This window comes from Ochotona princeps, chromosome 24 (genome assembly GCF_030435755.1).
Source record: "Ochotona princeps isolate mOchPri1 chromosome 24, mOchPri1.hap1, whole genome shotgun sequence".
Taxonomy (NCBI): Eukaryota; Metazoa; Chordata; class Mammalia; order Lagomorpha; family Ochotonidae; genus Ochotona; species Ochotona princeps.
This window is the reverse complement of record NC_080855.1, coordinates 17,359,137-17,381,666: the sequence shown is the minus strand read 5'-3', so window position 1 is coordinate 17,381,666 and position 22,530 is coordinate 17,359,137. Positions and strand designations below refer to the sequence as shown.

General features: G+C 50.4%; 1 protein-coding gene across 1 annotated transcript; it reads right to left on the bottom strand.

The window, feature by feature from the left end:
* Positions 1-1,811: 1,811 nt before the first annotated feature.
* TMC7 (transmembrane channel like 7) lies at positions 1,812-21,249 on the bottom strand. Its single transcript, XM_004587088.3, has 16 exons — positions 21,099-21,249; positions 19,016-19,259; positions 17,569-17,717; positions 16,703-16,870; positions 15,989-16,071; positions 14,208-14,353; positions 12,049-12,196; positions 10,209-10,382; positions 9,494-9,651; positions 8,226-8,343; positions 7,802-7,899; positions 5,701-5,887; positions 5,244-5,374; positions 4,420-4,575; positions 2,850-2,928; positions 1,812-1,982 (listed from the first exon to the last, which is right to left on the bottom strand). The coding sequence occupies exons 1-16, from the start codon at positions 21,103-21,105 to the stop codon at positions 1,914-1,916; spliced, it is 2,115 nt and encodes a 704-aa protein (XP_004587145.2). The 5' UTR covers positions 21,106-21,249; the 3' UTR covers positions 1,812-1,913.
* Between the last annotated feature and the right edge of the window lie 1,281 nt (positions 21,250-22,530).

The window sequence follows — 22,530 nt, the reverse complement described above, 5'->3', positions numbered from 1 at the left end:
GAAGCAGTGAATGGAAAATTCATCTCTTTCTCTCCTTAAATATTAAGACAGTATGCAGTCGAGTTTGCCATCCATTCATAGCCCGATTAAGTGAACATGCTGAACTTCCACGCACATCTCTAAACCCCAGGTCCACAAACCCACAGCTCCTGGACAACGCTGTCCAGCCTGCCTCTGAAATAGAAAGCATCCTTCAGAAACAGAGACTGGAAGGGAAAGAGCGTGTGAGCAACCGAGGGATGGCTGGGTCTGCCCCAGTTTGGATGGCACAGAGCCAAGTCTGAGCACTCTAGACAGAACTGGAGACTTCTAGAAAACCTGTCCCCCAAGTACAGCTGCCCAGAGTATTAACTAAAGCTTCAGCTAACTCCTAGCAAGTGAAGACATGGAGGCTGCCCTCCCACACAGGTACCCTCCCCTCCCCCCGCCAGGGCATTTAGGGGCCATGGCTGTGGTATAGCAGGTGAAGCCACGACCTGCATACCACACTAGTGCTGGCTTGAGCTCCAGCGTCGACCTTCTGTTCCGGCTCCCAGCTGATGCACTCCGGAAGGGAGACGGCCCAAGGACATGGCCACTGCTGCCCATACAGGCCACAGGACACAGTTCCTGGCTCCTGGCTGCCTCCTGGCCCTCCTGTGGGCCACTGCAGTCATTTGGAGAGTCAAACAGCAGACTGAAGATTATTGGGAAACAAACAAACAAAAAAAACACCTAGTGCATTCAGGAACTACTTATTCACACAGTGGGAAAGAGCTCTTCCTTTTCACTCTGAAGAAAGTTGAAATTTCACCAGTACCCTCTGCTCCAAACACGCGGGTGAAGAATTTCTCTTCACAAAGCCAAAAAAAAAAAAAAAAAAAAAAAAAAAAAAAAAAAAAATTAAACAGCTTGCAGCTCAAGTCACAGGAGCCATTCAAAAGCCACTACAGCTCCAGAAATACACTTTTGTCTACTGCCCTGGTAGGCTCAAAGGAAATATAAAATGACCTCCCTCCCCGCCCCCGGGCAGTAAGGGCACATTGGGAACGAACCAGTGGATGGAAATGTCTCTTTGCCTTAAAAATTAAAATAAAAATATGGGGCCTGACCTGGTGGCATAGCAAGCTAATCCTCCCCCTGTGGTGGCAGCATCCCATGTGGGCAACAGTTTCAGTCCCAGCTGCTCCATTTCCAGTTCAGCTCCCTGCTTTCAGCTTGGGAAAGCAGCAGAGGGCAGCTCAAGGCCGTGGCTCCTGGCTTTAGATCAGCCTAGCTCTGGTCATTGTGACCACCTGGGGAGTGACCCAGCAAAGGAAGATCTTCCTGACTTTCTGTAACACTTTCAAGTAAGGTAAATCCCCCCCCCCCAAAAAAAATAGAATGAAAATAAAAATTTTTAAAAATTTTTTCTTAAAAGTTTTTTTGGGGTGCAGTTTTGAAATCCACGCACCATATAATACATATTTTCTGTGTTTTTGAAGACTCCTTGTATGTATGGATTTCAAAAATTGTTTGCATCAGCATAGACTTGTCTCCGAATGCCATTTTGCCACACACTTTTGAAGTGCCAGCCTCATAAATGGATGGCTCCTGGAGTCCATTCCTCATCTAACACTAGCAAGCTTTTCAAAAGGTTAGAATCTTTCTCAACTTGTGTTGTAAGAGCCTCATGACTTCCCAAGTGAGTTTTGGGTAGAGCCATCGCCAAGCAGCTGGTCTCCACAGGCCCGGACATGGCTTGGAATCTGCTTTTCTAAGCCACTAAAACTGAGTTATGAAAACACAGGCCATCCACGGCACACAGTCACTCCCGGGAAAAGCCTAAACTCCCAAAAATATATATATTTTAAAATGGTGGTTATTGTGGGCGCAACAGAGTCCCCGAGACGCCGGCTCGGACCTATCACGTGGCAGCAGTATCTCCCGTCTGCCTAGCTGGGCCTCAGGTCCTGCTGGGCTTCTGTTAATTTCTGGATGAGATAGCGCTTGTCTCGGCTTTCCTGAAAAAAGGAAATGAGTTGCAAAGTAGATCTCACACATTTGGGAACATACATCCCATCATCATGATATTGACACCTAACAGATGACATGCCAGGCTCGGGACTAAGAATTCCCAACTGTGGGCCATGGCCATGACTTCCCATCTGGTCCGCCCCCGTCTCCCTGTTCCCTCTAAGCCCATGGTGCACAACTTGGTTTTTCCAATGCACTTCCAACTTCTACATAAACACTCTTTAGTGGAATCCTATCACACGAAGAATGAAATGGAAACTTCCACCGCCAGCCCGAAGCCCACCCAGGACTCCAGCAGGTGTGGTGATGTCGTCTTGTTTCCTCCCCATCATCCCTAACCCTTCGGCCCCCCAGAAGAGCTTGCCTCATTCCCGGGCAAGGCAGGGCAGGGCACCCCGCCTCTTACACTGACCTCACTCCCTGACTAGGCCATGCATCCTGCCTGCCTCTTATTGCTCACTAGGGCTGCATGTATCAAACAAGCCTCACGTCCAAAGTCACCTCCACAGAGACGCCTGGCGCAGCCATCATCTACATTAATGGTGCATGACCCCCTCGTCACCCTAGCTCCCGCCAAGTCAGTCGTGATTACTGGCATTTATCTAATCTAACTTTGTAGTGATTCTGCCTCACGTGGAAGGGATGGGTGAGCCAACGAGGATCACGGGAAGATGCGAGAAGCCCTGGACTTGAAGGCAGAGCTCACAGGAGACAGTGGTGTGCGGTGTGCAGGGGGCCCTGCCAACTCGACTCCCCCAGACCACCTCCCCAGCCCGGGAAAAGTGCCACTTGCCATACAGCATCCTGGGTGAATGTCCCCAGCCGTGGCCCACAAGGCTGGCTTCCTTGCTTACCAGGGACAGCTGTTCTCGGAGCTGGTCCACCACCCGCTTGTGTGCTCCAGCCAAGGCGATGAAGTAAAACATAATAAGGCTGCGAGACAAGACGGGACAGGTCATCAGTGGTCACCTGGGAAACAGCTCCACAGCTTGGCCTGCCCAGCTTTACTTGTGTTAGCAAAAAGCAAAGAGCGGCAGGTGTTGTTGAGGCGGAATGGATTAAGCTGCCACCTGCGACACGGGCTTCCCACATGGGCACCAGTTCAAGTCCCGGCTGCCCCTCTTCCTAACCAGCTCCATGTTAATGCAGAGGATGGTTCAAGTGCTTGGACCTGACAACCATGGGACTCAGCAAAGCTCCTGGTTTCGGCCTGGCCCAGCCCCAGCCGTGTGACCATTTGAGGAGTGAACCAGCAGATGGACAAGCTCTCTGTAACTCTGCCTTTCAAAATAAATAAATCATTTTTAAAAAGAAAGAGGTGGCTATATTGCTCAGTGGTTAAGCTCAAATCCCTCTGGAGTGCCTGGGAGTCCTGTCTCAGCTTTTGATCCAGTTTCCTGTAAATACGTGCACTGGGAGGCAGCAGCCAAGGGCTCAAGACATGGCTCCCTGTCACTCACGTGGCAGACCCAGACTGAGTCCTGGTCACCCAGATTGAAGCCTGGCCCAGCCCTGGACTGTTGTGGTCATTAGGGATTGTGAAACAGTGGATGGAAGGTCTCGATCTGTCTGCCTTTTAAGTAAAGTTAAAAAAAAAATTAAAATATATATATATTTTTTTTTTTTCTTAAAGAAAATGAGAAAGCCCTCATCTTTTCCAGGCAGAAGCAATCAGCCCCAGTTTTATTCAGTAGGAGCAGCAGAGCCTGATGTATGTCTCCCGGGCCTCAGTTTCTGCATCTGCAAAATGGAGCCAATGGAGCAAACCCTACCGAGTGTGAATCTGAGAAAAAGAAGGTCTGTGACCACAGGGGAGTGGTCACAGTGGAGGACCAAGCACAGTGGAGGACCACAGCAGGCGACTCCATGTCCCGAAGGAGAGACGGATCCCTGTGCAATCCCTCTAGGCAGGGATGAGGAAACAAGGTTTCTAGAAGTACTGACATCAACGCTTTTCCTCTGGAGGCCCCTGCAAGATCATAGGACAAGAATGATCTCCAGGCAGTGAAGTCAGAGTAGGTCAACATGACAGCCACCAGGGGGAGCCAGCCCAACCACAGCTGGGGCAGCCAACAAGGATGGAGCGCCTAGGGTGCACCTGCTGTCCCGGGAGCACGTTTCAGAGGCTCCCAACTTGTCTTACAGTGAGGTTTGCCTATAATAGCATCTCATCATAGAGGGTCAGGAGTCAGCGCAGGTAAGGCAGAATCCGCCCTGTTTATTCACAGCTCATCAGCATTGAGGCACCTGCTCTGCATCAGCTGCTCTGTCCTCCGCTCGGAAACCTGTTGTTCCCAACAGCAAGAGACTTTGTACCAGCCTAGATTGTCTAGGCGGGTGACCTGTCTAGATCTCGGAGAGACTACTGTACCATTTCAGAGACACGACGCACCTGCCAGGGCCCCAGAGGGGTTGCTCACTCACCAAATGATCATGAAGAAAGGCACCGCGAAGGCCTCTGATGTGACTCCGTGGACCAAGGACTGCAGCGAGCTGGGGAAGGTGCTCACGGTCGCAGGGATGACCTCCCAAGTGGTATTGTAGTTGGTGAAGGGTCCACAGGCTTTTGAGGAAGGGATGCTGCCCAAGAGAGACACAGGGGTTAGGGCTCCATATGTCGCCCAGGCTGTGTGCCCCACCGCCCACCCCAGCACATCCAGAACATGTTGGTAACAATGGCCTGCTGGGATCTGTCTGACCACCTGAGCCTTCTGGAACGTTCTGGTCAGAAATGCTTACCCTAGGGCCGGTACTGTGGCACAGAAAGTTAAGTCACCACCTGTAATGCCTGGCCGCTCCACTTCCCATCCGGCTCCCTGCTAATGCGCCTGGGAAAGCAGCAGATGGCCCACATGTCTGCGCTCCTGCTACCCACATAGGGGATCAGGATGGACTTCGATGCTGCTGGCTCTGCCCTGGCCCAGCTGGGACTGTCCCAGCCATCTGGGGGATGCGCCAGCAGACACAAGATCTCGCCTCCCCCCCTCCTGAACTCTGCTTTTCAAATAAACAAATCTTAAAATAATAATAAAAGGGAATACTTATTACACAGAGCATACTGCCTGATATTTAAAGTTTTACTGGCTCGCAGTCACATCTGTTTGGACATACTGTCTCGCAAGGTGTTCATGAGAACACAGCATCATGAGTAGCCGCTCCTCGTGGCCTGGAAAGCCATGGTGCCCTCTGTCGCAGAAGAGGAACAAGGACAATGAGAGGAAACGTGGCAGGAAACACATCGGAGTTACCGTGTCATGCTGACTGTCAGGGGTATAATCGCCAAACACAATCCGATCAGCAGCACCAGCAGGAAGAAAAAGTTAGAATTGGACGCTCTGAACTGCCTGGGCGAGGGTCTGCACGTGTAAAGCAAACTCAGCTAGGGGGAGAAAAGAAGAAAAACAAGAATGTTGAGTTTACTGCCTCCAAGAGGCTTCCTGCGGCTGTGCCGACAGTTCCAGCTTGCTGCTACCATGTGTGTGTGAAGCACGGCACAGTGGCTGAGGGCTCCAGGAGCTGGACCCCAGCCAGCCACGTGGGAAACCTGGTTCTCACCTCCCGGCTTCTGCTCTGGTCCAGGCCTCGCCATTGCAAGCATATGGACAGCAGGTGGAAGTTGCCCCTCCTTCCCTCCCTAAGAACTCACTAAATATTTCAAGAAAGAGAGAAAGAAAAAGGCTAGCCCCGTACCGTCCTCACTCATACCTCTTTCACGTAAAAGATGATGATGAACTTTAAGGTGGCTATGGCAGGCAGAAGGGGAGAGAAGAAGGCCCCAATCCAGCAGATGGTCTGCCCATACACGATGCCCAACACGTTATCGGGAATGGCGAACTCCTGCTGGCCCCAGCACTCGATCAGCTTCCACGACGAGCAGTAGGTCACCAGGAGCCTGGAACACACCAGACAGCTGAGCAGTCAGACTGCTGGCACCTGCCCAGGCTGGGAACCAGGCCTAGGTCCATGCATATCCTCATGGAACGGATATGTCCTCAGGCTTGGAAGAAAGTATCCAAGGGTCCATTTTCAATACAAAATGTTAAGCGGAGGGGCTGGTGCTGTGGCATGGCAGGTTAAGCTGCTGATTGGGTGGGCACCAGTTTGAGTCCTGGCTACTCCACTGCCATCCAGCTCCCTGCTGATGTTCCTGGGAAAGCCTCAATGGCACTTCCCCACAGAGGCCCGTCATTAGCATTTTGGGAGTACAGCAAGTTGTTGAACATGAAAACACTCCCCTCACTTTCTATGTCAAGGCACTTGGCTGTTCCTCACTCACCTCACAGACTGGACAGGGCTTCTACCTATATGTAAATTCCAGGGGCTGGCATCATGGCACAGAGGGTTAAATCACCTTCTGCAATGCCTGGCAACCCCTATGAAAGCCAGTTTGAGTCCCAGTACTCTATTTCTCATCCAGCTCCCTGCTGGTGCTCTGAGGAAAGCGAGAGTAGTGACCCGAGTGCTCAGGGCTCCTGCTACCCACATGGGAGACCCAGATGGAGTTCCTGGCCCTCGGCTTCAGCCTGAGACATCACTGTTGCCATTGGGATGATGAACCAACAGATATATATATATATGAACCAACAAATATATCTTTTTGTCTCTTCCTCTCTAATTCTGCCTTTCAGATAAAGTGAATCTTAAAAAAAAAAAAGGAGGGCCCAGCGCAGTTGCTCAGTGGCTAAAGTCTTTACCTTGCACGTGCCACAATCCCATATAGGCGCTGGCTCTAATCCCAGCGGCCCCGCTTCCCATCCAGCTCCCTGCTTGTGGCCTGAGAAAGCAATCTAGGATGGCCCAAAGCCTTGGAACCCTGAGAGGGAGACCAGGAAGAGGCTCCAGGCTCCCAGCTTCGAATCAGCACAGCTCCAGTCGTTGCAGCCGCTTGGGGAGTGAATCATCAGATGGAAGATCTCTGTCTCTCCTCCTCTCCGTATATCTGACTTTCCAATAACAACAATAAAAATAAATCCTTTTTTTTTCAAGGTTAGGGGCCAGAGCAATAGCTTAGTGGTTATATCCTCCCCTTGCATACACCGGGATCCCATAGGAATACCAGTTTGTGTCCCAGCAGCCCTGCTTCCCATCCAGCTCCCTGCTTGTGGCCTGGGAAAGCAGTCGAGGATGGCCCAAAGCCTTGGGACCCTGCACCTGCATGGGAGACCCAGAAGAAGCTCTTGGCTCCTGGCTTTGGATCGGCTCAGCTTTGTCCAATGTGGCCACCAGGGAAGTCAATCAGCAGATGTAGGATCTTTCTGTATCACCTCCTCTCTGTATATCTGACTTTCCAATAAAAATAAATAAATATTAAAAAAATACTCAACGTGTAGTTTTAAAAATAAATAAATGAAAACTTCTAAATATTGATAATTCTGAAAATCTCATGAATATGATATCATTAGACATGGTGGTTTCTTTTTTAACACTTGTTTTTAAGAGGTCATTGGACATCTAGGCTAAGCACAGACTACCTGTCTGAGTAAAAAACTGCTTAAGCAAACACAGAAGTTCCCTCTAGACTCCAGGAAGTGACAAGAATCTAAAAGCCAACACTGTAATAATGGTCAGGATGGCAACAGTGAAAGGCTGGCCTCCCGGCAAAGCAGCTTAAGCCACCCCGAGACACTAGCACCCCAACTGAAAGCCAGTTCAAATCTCAGCTGCTTCACCTCCAGCCCAGCTCCCTGGGAAGGCAGAGGATGGCGGCCCAAGCGGATGTTGGGGCTGCCCTCTGTGGGGAGCAGGTGGGAGGGGAGCCTCCAGTCCCGGGTGGGAGGCAGGGGAGAAGGGCACCCCTCACACTTACTTTCTGGGAAAGTCCACAAAGAGCGTCACAGCCAAGATGATGATGAAGTCGAAGATCATTAGCTTGTACATTTCCTGCCCAACTTGGGTCTCCCAGCACTGAAACCAGAGATGGAGCGAGAAACTGAGAGACCCTACTTGGGGCACAGGAAGCCAGGACCCAGGGCCCTCCCAACACTCCTTCCTGCTCAGGAGCGGGCTACCACCACTGGCAAGGATGTTGGCTGATGCTACATCTCAGCACAGCTCAGGCCTTGGTTTTCAAACCCTGGAGTATTGCCACATGTGGAGCCACACCCGCTCCACAGCCACAGCCAGAGCCAGAGAGCAAAGCAACTGGGAAGCAAGTCCATGATCTTGACAGCTATGCTCCTTGACCGTGACCCTGGAAGCCCGGAACAATTCCCCCCACTCCTGTGGCTCACCGGGTACAGCTTCTGGTTGTAGCCACAGAGCTCACAGGGACCGCCGTCACAGGAGGTGATCTTGGAGCCCAACGTGAACACCAGCACGCAAATAGTGGCCATCCGCATGAAGACGCATCTGCAGGGGAGACGGGGGAGTCCCATGGGGCAGGCTGGCAGAGGTCTCTATTCTCAAAACAGACGGGCACAAATTTCCCCCTGGATATGACGAGAAAATGCTGCAGACTGAATGGTGGTGACGGTTACACACCACTGGGGTTGTGTCCAGTGCCACCTCACTGTGTGCTTCATGGTGACAACTGGGACCTTCTATGCCATGTATATTTTACTGTGGGTTTTTTTTTCTTTTTTTCTTAAAAAGAAAAGTCAGATATACAGAGAGGAAGATCTTCTGCCCATTGATTCACTCCCCAAGTGGCTACAACGGCCAGAGTTGAACCAATCCGAAGCCAGGAACCAGGAGCTTCTTCAGGTTCTCCCACATGGGCACATGGTCCCAAGACTTTGGACCGTCCTCAACTGCTTTTCCCAGGCCACAAGCAGGGAGCTGGATGGGAAGTGGGGATGCTGGGACACGAACCCACATGGGATCCTGGTGCATGCAAGGTGAGGACTTTAGCTACTAGACTACCACGCCATGCCCTACTATGGGTTTTTCTAAAGGCAGGAAAAGAGCAAGCATTTGGAGCTGCGGTTAAGATGCCATTTGGGACAACTGAGTCCAATATTCCAGTTCCTGGGTCCAAGTCCTTGTTTTACCCCCAACTCTAGTGTCCTGCAACTCTAGTGTCCAGCAGATAGCAGGTGGCAGCCCAAGCAGCTGGCCCTTCCCACTCACACGGGAGCCCTGGAATGAGTTCTCAGCTCCCAGCTTCGACCTTGCCCAGAGCTGATGTTACAGGCATCAGGGGGATGAAACAGCAGGTGGCCAATCTCTGTCCCTCTGACTGTCTGCCTTTCCAGTGAGTAACAGTTCAATCAAAGGATAGAAGAGTAAAAAACCAATTAAATTCTAAGATGATGCAGTCACACTAAACATTCTTTTGTCTTGAAAAGCACAACACTGAGTCTAATGCTCCTCATAATACTGATGAGGAGGCTCTTGAGTCAGTGACCTCATTGTATAAACTCTGCACAGTCGTGGGGACTCAGGCTGAATTGGACTCTCGGCTCGGCAGGACAAGGCGCCATCATCAACTAGCAATGTCTGCCACAGACAAGGAAGTGACATGGTGGTCTGCTGAGCATGCCCACCACCTTGGCATTACCTGAGAATTGTCAGGCGGATCTCGAAGCCTGGAGAATAATCCTCATAGTGGATGATCTTGGCAAAGATCATGGGCGTGATGAAGTTGGCCAGCGTGATCACAATGGATGGCAGGTACAGTATCAAGAGGTTCTCTCCAAAAACCATCTTGTCAATTTCCTAAGAGGACAGCAAAGCCTACAGGTCAGCGGCAGAGTAAGGGAACTTGTTTACAAACGCAGCGAACTGAAGGGAACTCGGCTGTGCTTGTCTATAGCAACCACAGCCACTTCTCATTCACTGTGGACTGTGAACATAAACCAGCTCCCGCCTCAGGTCTCCAAACAGGGTCACGCTACCATGCTGCAAGATGCGTGAGCTCCAGTGAATTTATGAAGGTGAAATAGAAAATCAGCCTCAATCCTAAAAATACACATCAAGGTATATCTTGAAGCCAAATAAAATTTGTCTGTAAATTAAAAAAAAAAAAAGAAAAGAAAATCAGCCACACTTTCTGAGTGGCAATCTAAAGTATTCTCAAGAAGGAACAGGTAACTCAAACTCACACTTCATTCAACACTGACACCTGCTGTTTTCAGTTCTCTGAGACATCAAGCCAACTTACACCCGCACCTGCCCATAGAAACGATGATGACATCTGCCTCCCAGGCTTAGCACACACCTAGCATAGCATCCAACCAGAGGGCCCACAGAGCCAGCTCGGGTGGAGTACTGACCTTCTTCATATGTTCCTGTGAGAAGACGGTTGCTATGTAGATGGCGTAAAAGCACGCCGCCAACACAGCCAGAACAATGCAGTTCAGGAACAGCCTCAGCGAGTAGATGCGTATCGTCTCCTCTGAAGTCCTTTCTGCGATTTTCTGCCGTATTCTTTCTTCCTCCAGATCTGCCTGGGGACCAAAGGCATCAGGAGGAGGCAGGAGATACTCGGCGCTAGAGCCTGGGAGACCTCCAGTCCTGGCCACACTGACATCTATTCCCCTCCCCTAGATGCCTTCCCAGACTAAGCTCAGCTCAAGGTGTGCTTTTGTCCTTCCTACTGGAGGTCTAAGCCAACACAAGCTCTTCAATGTCAAACTGCAATTGTGCTTTGCAATACACATAAAAACATAATCTAGTTATGACATCACTTATAATTAGTATATAGTGTTGATTCAACATGTAAGTGGCTATAGGCTTTTTTAAAGCTGTCTTTTGTTGTTGGGAAAGATTTTATCTATTTATTTAAAAGAGTTACAGAGAGGAAAGGAAGTAGGGAAGGAGAGGGGTAGGGGAGAGACAGAGATTTCCCATCTGCTGGTTTACTCTCCAGATGGGCATGCAGGCATAAAGCCAGCAGCTTCACCTGGGTCGCCCGCATGTGTGCACAGGTGCAAGTCCTCGGACCATCTTCCACTGCTCTTCCCAGAGTATTAGCAGGGAGCTGAAGTGGAAGCGGAGCAGCCAGGACATGAACTGGTACCCATATGGGATGCTGGAGCTGCAGGGTTAGCCTTCCATGCCACAATGCCAGTCCTGAATATTTAGGCCAATTTAGGCCAATTTGGTAGTCACTGTTTTTAATGAGAAAATTTGATCTGTTCATATTTGATTCCTTTATAAAGCTGATTTTCTTGTTTCTTCCTCCTTTTCGGGCAGGTTTATTCAAGATGCTCTTTTATTACTCCTCTCTCATTAAGTTGGAAATTCTCTTAGACTGTTTATGTTCCCTCCTCTCCATCCTATCATCCTTACATTCCCTCCTTAGTCTGTTTCTCCTGGTATAAGCACTATTTACAAAAGAGCTCTCACGACTGGCATTGTGACATAGCAGAATTAAGCTACTGCCTGTGGTGCCGGCATCCAATGTGGGCATTGGTTCAAGTCCCAGTTGCTCCACTTCCAATGTGGCTTCCTGCTAATGCACCTGGGAAAGCAACAGAAAATGGTTCATGGCCTCTAAATCCATGTGGAAGACTAGGGAGAAACTTCTGGTTCCTGGCTTCGACCTGGCCTAGCCCCAGCCATTGCAGCCATCTGGGGAGTAAACAAGTGTATAAAAGACATCTGTATCTTTCTCTTTCTCTCTCTCTCTCTCCCCCACCCTCTCTAAGTCTACCATACAATAAACAAGTTTAAAAATAAATAAATAGGGCCCGGTGGCGTGGCCTAGTGGCTAAGGTCCTCGCCGGGATCCCATATGGTCGCTGGTTCTAATCCCAGCAGCTCTACTTCCTCTCTATCTCTCCTCCTCTCAGTATATCTGACTTTGTAATAAAAATAAATCTTAAAAATAAATAAATAAATAAATAAATAAATAAATGGTTCTCATCAGGTGGCAGGTATAAGGGAGCAGGAAGTGACCACCCCCCAGTTCCCTTCCCAGCCCCAGCTCACTAGCAGCACAGAGTTCAAGCTATCGACCCCCAATACGCTGTTGGCTGCAGAGAGCTCTTGGAAACGAAACAAAGGGAGCTTGTGAAGCCTGGTCCCCGCCTAGCTTGAGTCCAGCAGCCTCCCTGCAAGGCAGCATTTGGCAGTGGGGACCCCGCCCAGGGCGAGGCCCGCAGCACTCACTCGGAGCTCATACCGCAAGCTGCTGTGCTTCAGGTCCGCAGTGCTGCGGTTGGTGATGCAGAAATCCCAGCCGGCAAAGATCTTGTTGCAATAGCTCTGGAAGTGCTCCTCGCTCCGAATCAGGTTGATTTTGAATCCTTCCACTGACCTGGGCCCAAAGCACAGATATCCCGTTTATATAAGAACAGTCAGGAAGTACAGGTCCATGTTTCCCCTTGACCTAAAATTGAAAAAGTCAGATACAGCTGCATTTTGAGCCCATATTTCAGATCACTGTAAATCTATGTGGGAGGGTGGACGTGCAGCCTAGCAGTTAAGATGCCTGCTGAGACACTGTGTCCTGTAGCGTAGCACAGTACCCAAGTTCAGGCCCAACCCCTGGCTCCTGACACCAGCTGATGGAGGTAGGCCCTGGGAGAAGCAGTGGTGGCTCAGGGACTTGTGTTCCTGCAACCCACCTGGGAGACCTGGAGTGAGTTTCTGGCTTTCTCTCTGGCCCATCACCGGCCAGTGTAGGCATCTGGGGAATGAACCAGTGAACAGGAGCTCTCTCATTCTGTCTTTTGTATCTCTGAGCTTCTCAAATAAATAAGCAAACATTAGAGGTCAGCACTGTGGTATAGCACATTAAGTCTCTGCCTGCAGCACCAGCATCCCCTATGATCACTGGTTCAAGTCAAGGCTGCTCCACTTTCCATCCAGCACCTGTTAATGGCCTGGGAAAGCAGCAGCAGATGGCTCAAGTCCTTGGGTCCCAAATATATGAACCCTGGCATCAGATCAGCCAAGCTCTGGCCCTTGTGGCCATTTGGGGAGCGAATCAGTGGATGGAAGATCTTTCTGTTTCTCCCACTCTCTATAAATCTGATCTACCTTTCCAATAACAATAAATATTTTTAAAAGGCAGTAATTCAGAATTGTTTCATTGTAACTCTCTTGCTTTTCAAATTAAAAACTAAATCTTAAAAAATGAGTAAACATTAAAATTTTAAAAAGAAGTGATTTGTTACAGCTAACCAGGTACCTCAGTGTTGAAAGTCATTTCCCTTTTCCATGTAGTAACTTGCATTACAGGATAAAATAGAAATCCCGGCAGGTCTAGATCTGCCATTGTTGTCCCAAGTGGCCACACTGCTGTTACTGAGCTGGCTCACTTTCCTTTCCATTGACATCCAATCCTGCCAGGGGCTTCACACGTGGCTTGGATGGCGCTTCCCAATTCTGCTGGCTGCTTTCCTACCCTCAGATTTCAGCTCAAAGATCCCCTCTGGAACTGCTTATCTTCCCAGCTTAAATTACAAATCCCACTACACAACTCATCATCTCTTGGGCTCAAATTACAAATCCCCCACTATTTCAAACCCCTTGAGGGCAGACACTCTGGCTGTCTTGTCAACTTCATAACCCAAATGCCTAGACCATAAAATAGCCAGCATGCCACCGATGAATTCAATGAATGAACGTGTCACTTCAGTAGTAAAGGAAATATTTAGGGAACACCTGTTTAAGCCAGATGCAATTCTGTTGCACATATCGTAACTTTTATGCTTTTAAACGCTTTCGTGGAAAATAAACACCCTGGAACTTGACGATTTGAGAAACCACCAAGTGCTTGGCAGCCACAGGCCTCTGGAGCCTAAACAGGCTGCTTTTAGGATTTGCTAGTGAGACGTGAAGACAAAAGAAGTGGAAGGCAATTTATTCTGCCTGGGGGCACAGCAGAGCACTTCAATTGTTTTCCAAAATCCAGGTGCCCACATGAGTAAGCTCCTGCCCTGGGATTTCAAGTCCAGTTGGTCTCAAATGGGTCTCGGGAATATGGTGTTTGATGAAGTGCAGGGTGAGCCACTCCAGTTGGAGATTTCAGATTTTCAAGCTAAACCCACATTCTACAGCCAAAGAGGCTTAGACCCAGAAGAGGGAAGTTTATTACACCAGGCCCAGGGAGTTGGGTAGCCCAACTAATGCCTTCCCTGACAACTGGATAAGGAATCCAAGGTTACAACTCCAGCACCCAGGGCCCCGCAGTTCCAACACTATCACCAATCCCTCCCACAAGACCCCCCAATCCCTGGGCAATGGCTTCCAGAGCCCACCCCCACCACCCAGGCATACCATTGACTTCAGCCATGTAGGGGCACTGACAGGATAAACCTTACCTCTTCACTATCCAAAGAAGGCTTAGGGCCAGGTAGGCAATGGTGCTTAACAAATAAGCCAGGGGCAGATCATAGGTGAAGTTCTGAAATTTCACCCCATCAATGGTGTAATGTCCATAGAAGAGGCTGGTCTCCTCCAAGAAGCCCTGAAACAAAGCCAAGGGTGTGAGGTCAGACCAGGCCACCCTATCTGCTCGCAACAGGAAAATGACAGAGCAGTCCCTGCCATGAAGAACTCCCACTGCAGTGGCCTTGTTCAGCCCTGGTGATCCCAGACAGCGAACCAGCGTCTTCCAGGGGAAGATGAGTTAATTGTGGAATAAGACACTCATAGAACCTGAGCATCGAGGAAGTCCAGCAGAATCGCCGAGGCCTAAAAAGTCCATGAGCACAGCATCAAAACAAACCAGGATTCAATGCAAAGGGAGAAGTGCACATGTTACACGCTGAAACCTATTGCTGAAAAATACAAAAGGCAATCTAAACGACCGAGAAAGCATCCCAGGTTCATGGATCCGGGGGTCCACACACATCTGTAGATTCAAAAAGACTGCCAGCATCTCAAACTGCTTCTCACAAAAGCAATCTTCCAACAGATGTACTGACAACATGCAAAAAAAGCTGGACCCTGACCTCACATCACATATAAACATTAGTTCAGCGGCAAGCATGTGATGGTTGCCACGGTAACCGGAGGAGGGTGGAGCTTGCTTCCAATCCAACTTTGTTTTAACACATCCCCAGAGGGACGTCGGCTTGAGTGCCTGGGTTCATCCCTGCCACCTGTGGAAGCCCTGAAGTTCCAGGTTCCACTTTTAGTCTGCTTAGTTCCTAGCTACTGCAGGCATTTGGGGAGGGAACCAGTGGATGGAAGATGGATCTCTCTCCTTCTCTATCTCTGCCTTTTGAGTAGTTGAAAAATAAATATATATCCGTAGTGTCCCCTACCCCCCCAAAACAAAAAGAACAAAGGGCCTGGTCCAACAGCCCAGTAGCTAAATTCTTCTCTTGCAGGCACTGGTATCCCATACGAGCACTGGTTCAAACCCTGGCTGCTCCACTTCCTATCCAGCTCCCTGCTTGTGGCCTGGGAAAGCAGTAGAGGACGGCCCAAACCTTGGGACCCTGCACCAGCGTGGGAGACCTGGAAGAAGCTCCTGGCTCCTGGCTTTGGTTCAGCTCAGTTGAACTGCAGCCTGCAATGCCAGCATCTCATGTGAGCTCCACTGCAATCCAGCTCCCTGCTCACACACCTGGGAAAGCAGCAGAAGACAGCCCAAGTGACTGGGCCTAACACTGGAGACCCAGATGGAGTTCAAAGCTCCTGTCCTTGCCCTGCCACTACGGCCATTTGGGGAGCAAACTAGCAGATATAAGACTTGTGTCTCTCTTGTTGTATCACTCTGCTCAAATAAATCAGTCAACATTAAAAAAAAAAAAAAAAGCCATGTTTTTCACCCTTATGATGAGGTTTTCCGATGTCAGAGAGGTACATTCCCTGTCGGTTCACACTCACACTCACTTCTCCCGGTGGGAGACGCTCAGCATTTTATTGCAGGTCAATCCCAAGTTGGCAGAAACTAGGCCAAGGGCAAGGAGACAAGGAGATAAAGCACATTTCCTGTTCAGAACAGCAGGAAACAGGCTGACCAGGTAACCACAAGTCTGTCTCCTTTCCCTGGGTCAACTCTGGCATTTGTGCCTCCTGCAGACACGCAGGAAGCTGAGCTTTCAACCAACCAATCTTCGGTACCAAGCAAAGGAGTGTGGGAAGGACTTACAGTGCCGGAGAGCAGGTCTATGATGTAACTGTAGAAGTAAATCAGCCCGGAGCTGCTGATCGGGTATAACGTGCATTGTATAGCTGTAAAACACAAATAACAAGGACATCGACTGGATATCTGACGCTGCTCTAACTCTGCTCAGCACAATCTGTATTTATAAGCACATGTGCACACAATCACATGTCATCCATGTGAGAATTCTGCAAACAGTTCATGGGAAATGCATGCTATCTTGTAAAATTATCCGAGGGCCGACAATGGTATAGCACCCTAAGCCTCCATCTGCGGGTGCCAGCCTCCCACATGGGTGCCAGGTTGTGTTCCGGCTGCTCCACTTCCCATGCAGCTCTCCGCTATGGCCTGGGAAAGCAGCAGAGCATGGCTCCAATCCTGGGCCTCCTGCCCCCATGTGGAAGACCTGGAGGCGGCTCCTGGCTCCTGACTTCAGATGAGCTCAGCTCTGGCTGTTGCAGCCATTTGGGGAATGAACCAGTGAAAGGAAGATCTTTCTGTCTCTACTTCTCTCTCTGTAAAAATCTGCCTTTCCAATATAAATAAACAAATCTTTTTAAAAAATTGTTTGAAAGTGTCACAATGAGAGAGAATTTTCTAACAGCCAAAGATGAGAATAAAGTTGCCTGGCAAAGAAGCACTGTGGGTAAGCTCCCACGGAAAGAACAATCATTGTGGGAAACCAGGCCGCGGACTCACCTGTGTCTTTGAAGGGAATGAACACAAAAGTGCTGTTGGTGATTTTGTATTTGGTGAGTAAGATTGGCAGCAAAACCAACATAAAGATGATCAGAAATATCACCATATTCAGCAACACCAGGAATCGCAAGAAGGAGAAATATGACTGAATTCCAGTGCCAAACTTCCCTGGAAAACAAGAGATGTGGCTATCACTGACCAGGACAGCTGGCCCACTTCCCAGTGTAGACTGATAACCCAGGCGAAGCTGAAGGTGGAGGAATCTTGGTAGGCGGAGAGAGGAAGAAATGTATTTCCCCACCGCTGAATTTCGATGCCCTCTTCCAAGCTCCTCACGGAGCTCTAGAACCAATCTTAAATTAAGATGGTTTGAGAGAAAGTTTCCATCTTAGCACAACTGTTGACAGCATTTTATAGTTTCCCATGAAGAATTATTGCAATCTTTTCTTTTTTTTAGCTATATGCTTGTATATCTGACATTTTGGGTGTTATAACTTGGATTGTCCAAAAAATATCAATTCCTAAATGTTAATTACTGGTATATAAAAATACATTAATTTTCAACAGCTTGTCTTTCTTAACTTCATACATATATCATAAGATTCTCTTAAAAAATTACATCATACTTTGTCCTAATTGATTTTTTTTTTTAAGATTTACTTCTTCATTTTAAAGAGAGAGAGTGATAGAGAGGGAAAGGCAGAGAAACAGAAACTGGAAGGGGCAGGTAAAGAGGTCTCCCCTTGCTGGCAAAGACACAGGCTCCACGCAGCCCAAGCGCAGGCCGCCACTCCTGCTCACAGTGGAGGGTCGCGGCCCCCCTGCACCCACAGCCTGAGAGGAGGAGGCCCGGGGGAGGGCAGCACCTTCTATGCTGCGGATGTCCTCCCGCCACAGCTCCAGGTGCGTGGTCATCTCGCGTGCCTTCTCCAGGAACCTCTTCCAGGACTTGCTGCTGTAGCGCTTCCACTGGTCCCACTCGGACAGGTACTTCATCTGGGTCTCCTGAATGTCCCTGCGTGATGAAATGATCGTGACCGTGACACCAGCAGCTTCAGCAAGCTTCAGCGCCGACTACAACCCCAGCCAAGGGCTGGGATGCCTGGCTAAGGGACTGAGTGCCTGCATCAGTATCCCACACACACACAGCTGGGGTCCAATGCTGGCTCTGCCTCCGATTTCCACCTTCCTGCTAAAGCACAACCTGGGAGGCAACAATACCAGTTCAAGTAATCGAATCTCGGGCATTGTGTGGGACACCTGTATTGGGTTCTTAGCTGTTGGCTCTGACCCTGACCCAGCCGCAGCTATGTTGGCATTTTATTATTTATTTATTTATTTATTCATTCATTCATTCATCCATTTTTGGCACCAGCGCAGCAGCCTAGTGGCCTTGAATCTGCCGGGATTCCTTATAGCTCCCAATTAGTATCCCAGCTGCTCCACTTTCCATCCAGCTCCCTGCTTGTGGCCTGGGAAAAGCAGTTGAGGATGGCCCAAGGCCTTGGACCCTGCACTTGTGTGGGAGACCCCGAAGAAGCTCCTGGCTCCTGGCTTCAGATTGGCTCAGCCCCAGCCATTGCAGCCACTTGGGGAAATGAAGATCTTTCCCCTCTGTCCCCTCTGTAAATCTGAATTTCCAAGAAAAAGAAATAAAACTTTTAAAGATTAAATAAACCTTTAATTGGAAAGACAGGTCAGATTAATGAAGAGAAGGAGAGACAGAAAGATCTTCCGTCTTCTGAATCACTCCATAAATGGCCGCAATGGCCAGAACTGAGCCATTTTTCCAGGTCTCCCATGTGAGTGCAGGGTCCCAAGGCCTTGGGCCATCCTTGACTGTTTTCCTAGGACACAACCAGGGAGCTGGATGGAAAGCGGGGCTGCCAGGACTAGAAGCGGCGGCCATATGGGATCCCGGAGCATTCAAAGTGAGGACTTCAGCCACTAGGCTACTGCACTAAGCCCGGCAGCCAGATTTTTCAAAATAAGCCTTGCTGGGGCTCTCAGAGGCTCAGCAGAGCCATAGTATAGCCACCTGCCAATGCTCTGCTTCCACTGTGCAGATGCACAAATGGGCTCCTTCCCAGCTGGAACGATGAAAAGCCACAAGCTGGGTCCCCGAAAGGCTGCAAGGTCCCCACACACCTGAACCTAGGACTTTCTTTTCTAACGTGCTGAGCTCTGCAATGTCTGGGTTTGCTTTGTGCCCACAGCCTGGCTTACATTCTTTCATTCCGTGAAGAATGTACTCCACGCGTCAAGTGCACCCCTGCCCGTAGTACACCTGCACGCTGGCTCGTGGCTGCCTACCTGAGTCTCCGCTTCTCCGAGATGTTCAAGGCATACTTCCGGATGGACTGGCTGTTGAGGTTCTCCGCAATGCCCCCGTCCAGGTGGGAACTATAGGAGTCTGTCGGCTTCAGCAAGGTGCCACTCTGCTTGTCTCGAGCCAGGATGCTCGTCCTCCTTCGTGCCACTGAGCGGTAGCTCGGCAACTCTTGAAGGAAGTTTAGAGGCGGTGAGGAGAAGATGCTGGAGTCCAGAGAGAGATTCTCTGAATAGAGTGAAAAAAAAAACCTGTCATTCACCCTGTGAGCCTGGAAGCCAAGAAACAACCATGTACAGGAGGGTCACAGGCCTGGGTCAACAACAAAAGGCATTTGGATCTGGTTCTGTCTGCCATGACGGGGCTCAGGACTGCATCTGCTGGAGACGTGTTCTCAGCAGCGTGGTTCAGGTGGGTACAACATCTGGGGCAACATGTCTACCATGCTTGCGTCTCCTCTGTCAAGTGGAGTTAGCAGCTGCTCCAGCAAGTCTTACACACTCTGCAGGGCCTAATCATGCTCGCAGTCAAACCAGGAAAAACACAAAGCACCATGCCAATGCGTGGCCCTAACAATAGCCACTTCCTGGGCATTTCCTCTATGCCAAGCATGGCATTGGCTGAAGGGCCAGGGCCAAGAGTTCAGCCTCAAGGGGGCTTGCAGGTGCCATCCTGCCTGCAGCCAGCTAGAACAAGCCCACACTAACCTGCTGGAGGATGCTTGCCGAGCCAAGGCCATCACAGTCCAGCCTTCAGTCCACGGAGCCCCCTTTCCTACACTCCCCAGTACGGGGTGAGCACCCCATTTTTTTTTTTTTTTTTTTTTTTTTGCAGAAGACCAAACAGTCCTTGGTGGGCTTCCCAATGACATTTCCAGGCCGTTCAGGCCTGCGTGATCTGACTCCATCTCCGTGGCTCCTCAAGCTCTCAGTACACCCCCCTCCTACGCTGCTATGGTCGTTCAGCTTGCTCCTCCTACCCCAGCACCTCTGCAGGTGTTCCCCAGGCCCGGATGAACCTGCTCCACTCTGTTTCCCCACTTTCTCCTTGGCCTTCCGTCACCACACCACAGCAGGTACCTCGTCACACACATTCCCACACCCACCAAGTCCCTGACAGCCCTCCCCACAACCTGTAAACACACATTTCTGCAACCATGCCAAGTCACTTGTCCCTCTTCCCCATCAAACTGGGAGTTCTCAGAGCAGCATGGGCTATGCTGCTGTCCGCACGCAGAAGATACTGACCGTCAGATGGTCATGTGAATGCATGCCACTGTCAACACGCTACTGTAGAAAGCATGCAACTGGGGGTGCTAGCAACAGGGGGAACCCACATTTTTTCCACTGCAGCTTGGCCGTGCCTTGCACGGTTGCTATAAGAAAGGGGGCTTGTGCCAAAGATGAGGGAAGCCACCTTCAAGATGGATCTTCTGCCTGACCGGATTTTTGTGGCAAGGAAGATGCAAGTGGGTGGAGGCAGAACTTAGGGAACCAAGGAGTGAGGCAGCCGTCAGTCCCACGAGGGGGTAGGGGGTGTGGAGGGCGCAAAGCTGCCCTGGCTTTCCACTGGATGCTCCACCACTTGGGTTTGAATCCGGCATGGTGTTTGCTAAGGTGGGGTCACTCCACCATCCGGCTAGGGATGAATGAATGGAGGGACAGTGGGGATTCAGGAGACAAGCATCCTGAGCAGGGGGACACAGGGGACAGTGGTCTGTCCAAAGACAAGGACACACACTGCTGTGGCTAGAAGACAGGTCTGGTCAGACATCTCCCTGAGATCCCCTGGGAGTCACACTGACACTTCCGTGGTCCCCTTGTCCTAAATACAAGCTGAATACACGAACTGTCTCAAGGAAAGGATGCCACTGAGGGATGTTCTGCCGGCTCCAACTGCACATCTTCAAAGGACCCAGGGCAGCCTCCACTCTGTGGCCCTTAGAGCCCAGGGCTACTGCCTAAGAAGTCCAACAGCTCTCGGACAGACAGCTGGATGGGGGGAGCAAGAGCCACAGCCTCAGGTGTGCACCCCAGCTCCTGGGGTGGTGGTGGGGGGCATGCTCACCGGGCATCGCCGAGAAGAGGCTGTCCTGCACACTCCGGCCCAGGCCGACATCGCAGGCGGCAGCAGCTCGGGCCGTCTCCTCGGGGCCCTGCAGAACTAATGCACAGAATCAGCAGAAGAGAATCAAAGGGCCAAAGCCGCTCACTGCTGCAGGGCAAGCAGCTTGTTCAGCAACAAAAAGGGACTGAGAATGCCAGAGGGGAGGTGGATGTGGCCGCAGACTGTGTGTATGTGTGTGTACACACGTGTAACATGACTGGGCACTGCACGTTCTCTGTGTGTGTGTGTGTGTTGGTCAACAAGGACTCTGGGTCAAACACGTTTTGTCCTGAACAGGCTCACCTAAGGACTCACCACAGAGGACAGGACCCAGCATGCAAGCTCGGCTATGAGCCATGGAGGCAGAGCTCTGGGGTGGCAGGCGTCCACACAGCACCCGCCCGCACTCCCTGGGCCCCAAGGCGGCCCTGAGAAGTGGGTAGGCGAGGCCTGGGAGGGGAGCCAGCAAAGGCGGCGCTCTGACACACACATATGTCATCTCCGCCTCACATGGATGCGTTGATGGCTAAGTTCAGACAAGAGGGAACAGCAGTGGGGGTGCAGATGAACCCTGGATGTGTACACCTGAGGCTCGGCCAAGAGCCATGGGCAGGTCTGCTTGAGTATAGCTTACTCCCAGTTTCCCTGCCCAGCACATCCTGAGGAAATGACTCGCTGCTGCTAAGTCATCAGGGCTCGTCACACAAACACTGGGGTGGGGCAGGGCGCTGGAGGCCAGGGGTCCAAGTGTGGAAGCCAGGCCACTCCTCCCTCTCAAGGCAACAAAACACTATTATGCACCAGGAGAAAAAGTCTTTTGAATAGAGACCAGCATGGACCTACTGAATATTCAGCCACTATGATGAGGTCAGGGGTGCAGGCCTGCAGCTGCAGGCTGTCTCAGTTTCCAACACTGGCTGTCACTCAGGAGTCAGGCCATGACCCCGGGACAGAAGGGTCAACCTGGAGCCAGAATTCTTTCCGGAATGGAAGGTTGGAAACCAGACGACCTCATTCATGTGACAGAGACAACAGAACGTTTTAGAAACCATACCACAATACTGCCATCAGGGCTACTGTTGTGGCAAAGCAGTGGTTCGAGTCCCAGTCTCCTATGAAGGCACCTGGGAAAGATGGCCCAAGTGCTTGGGCCTCTGCACCCATGTGAGAGACCCGGATGAAGCTCCCGGGAGAGTGAACCAGCAGGTGCAAGATTTCTCTCTTTCTCCTTCTCTTGTTGTACTTCTGCTTTTCAAATAAATCCTCAAAAATAATACTCCTACGGGCTCGGCGGCGTGGCCTAGTGGCTAAGGTCCTCGCCTTGATCCCATATGGCCACTGGTTCTAATCCCGGCAGCTCCACTTCCTCTCTATCTCTCCTCCTCTCAGTATA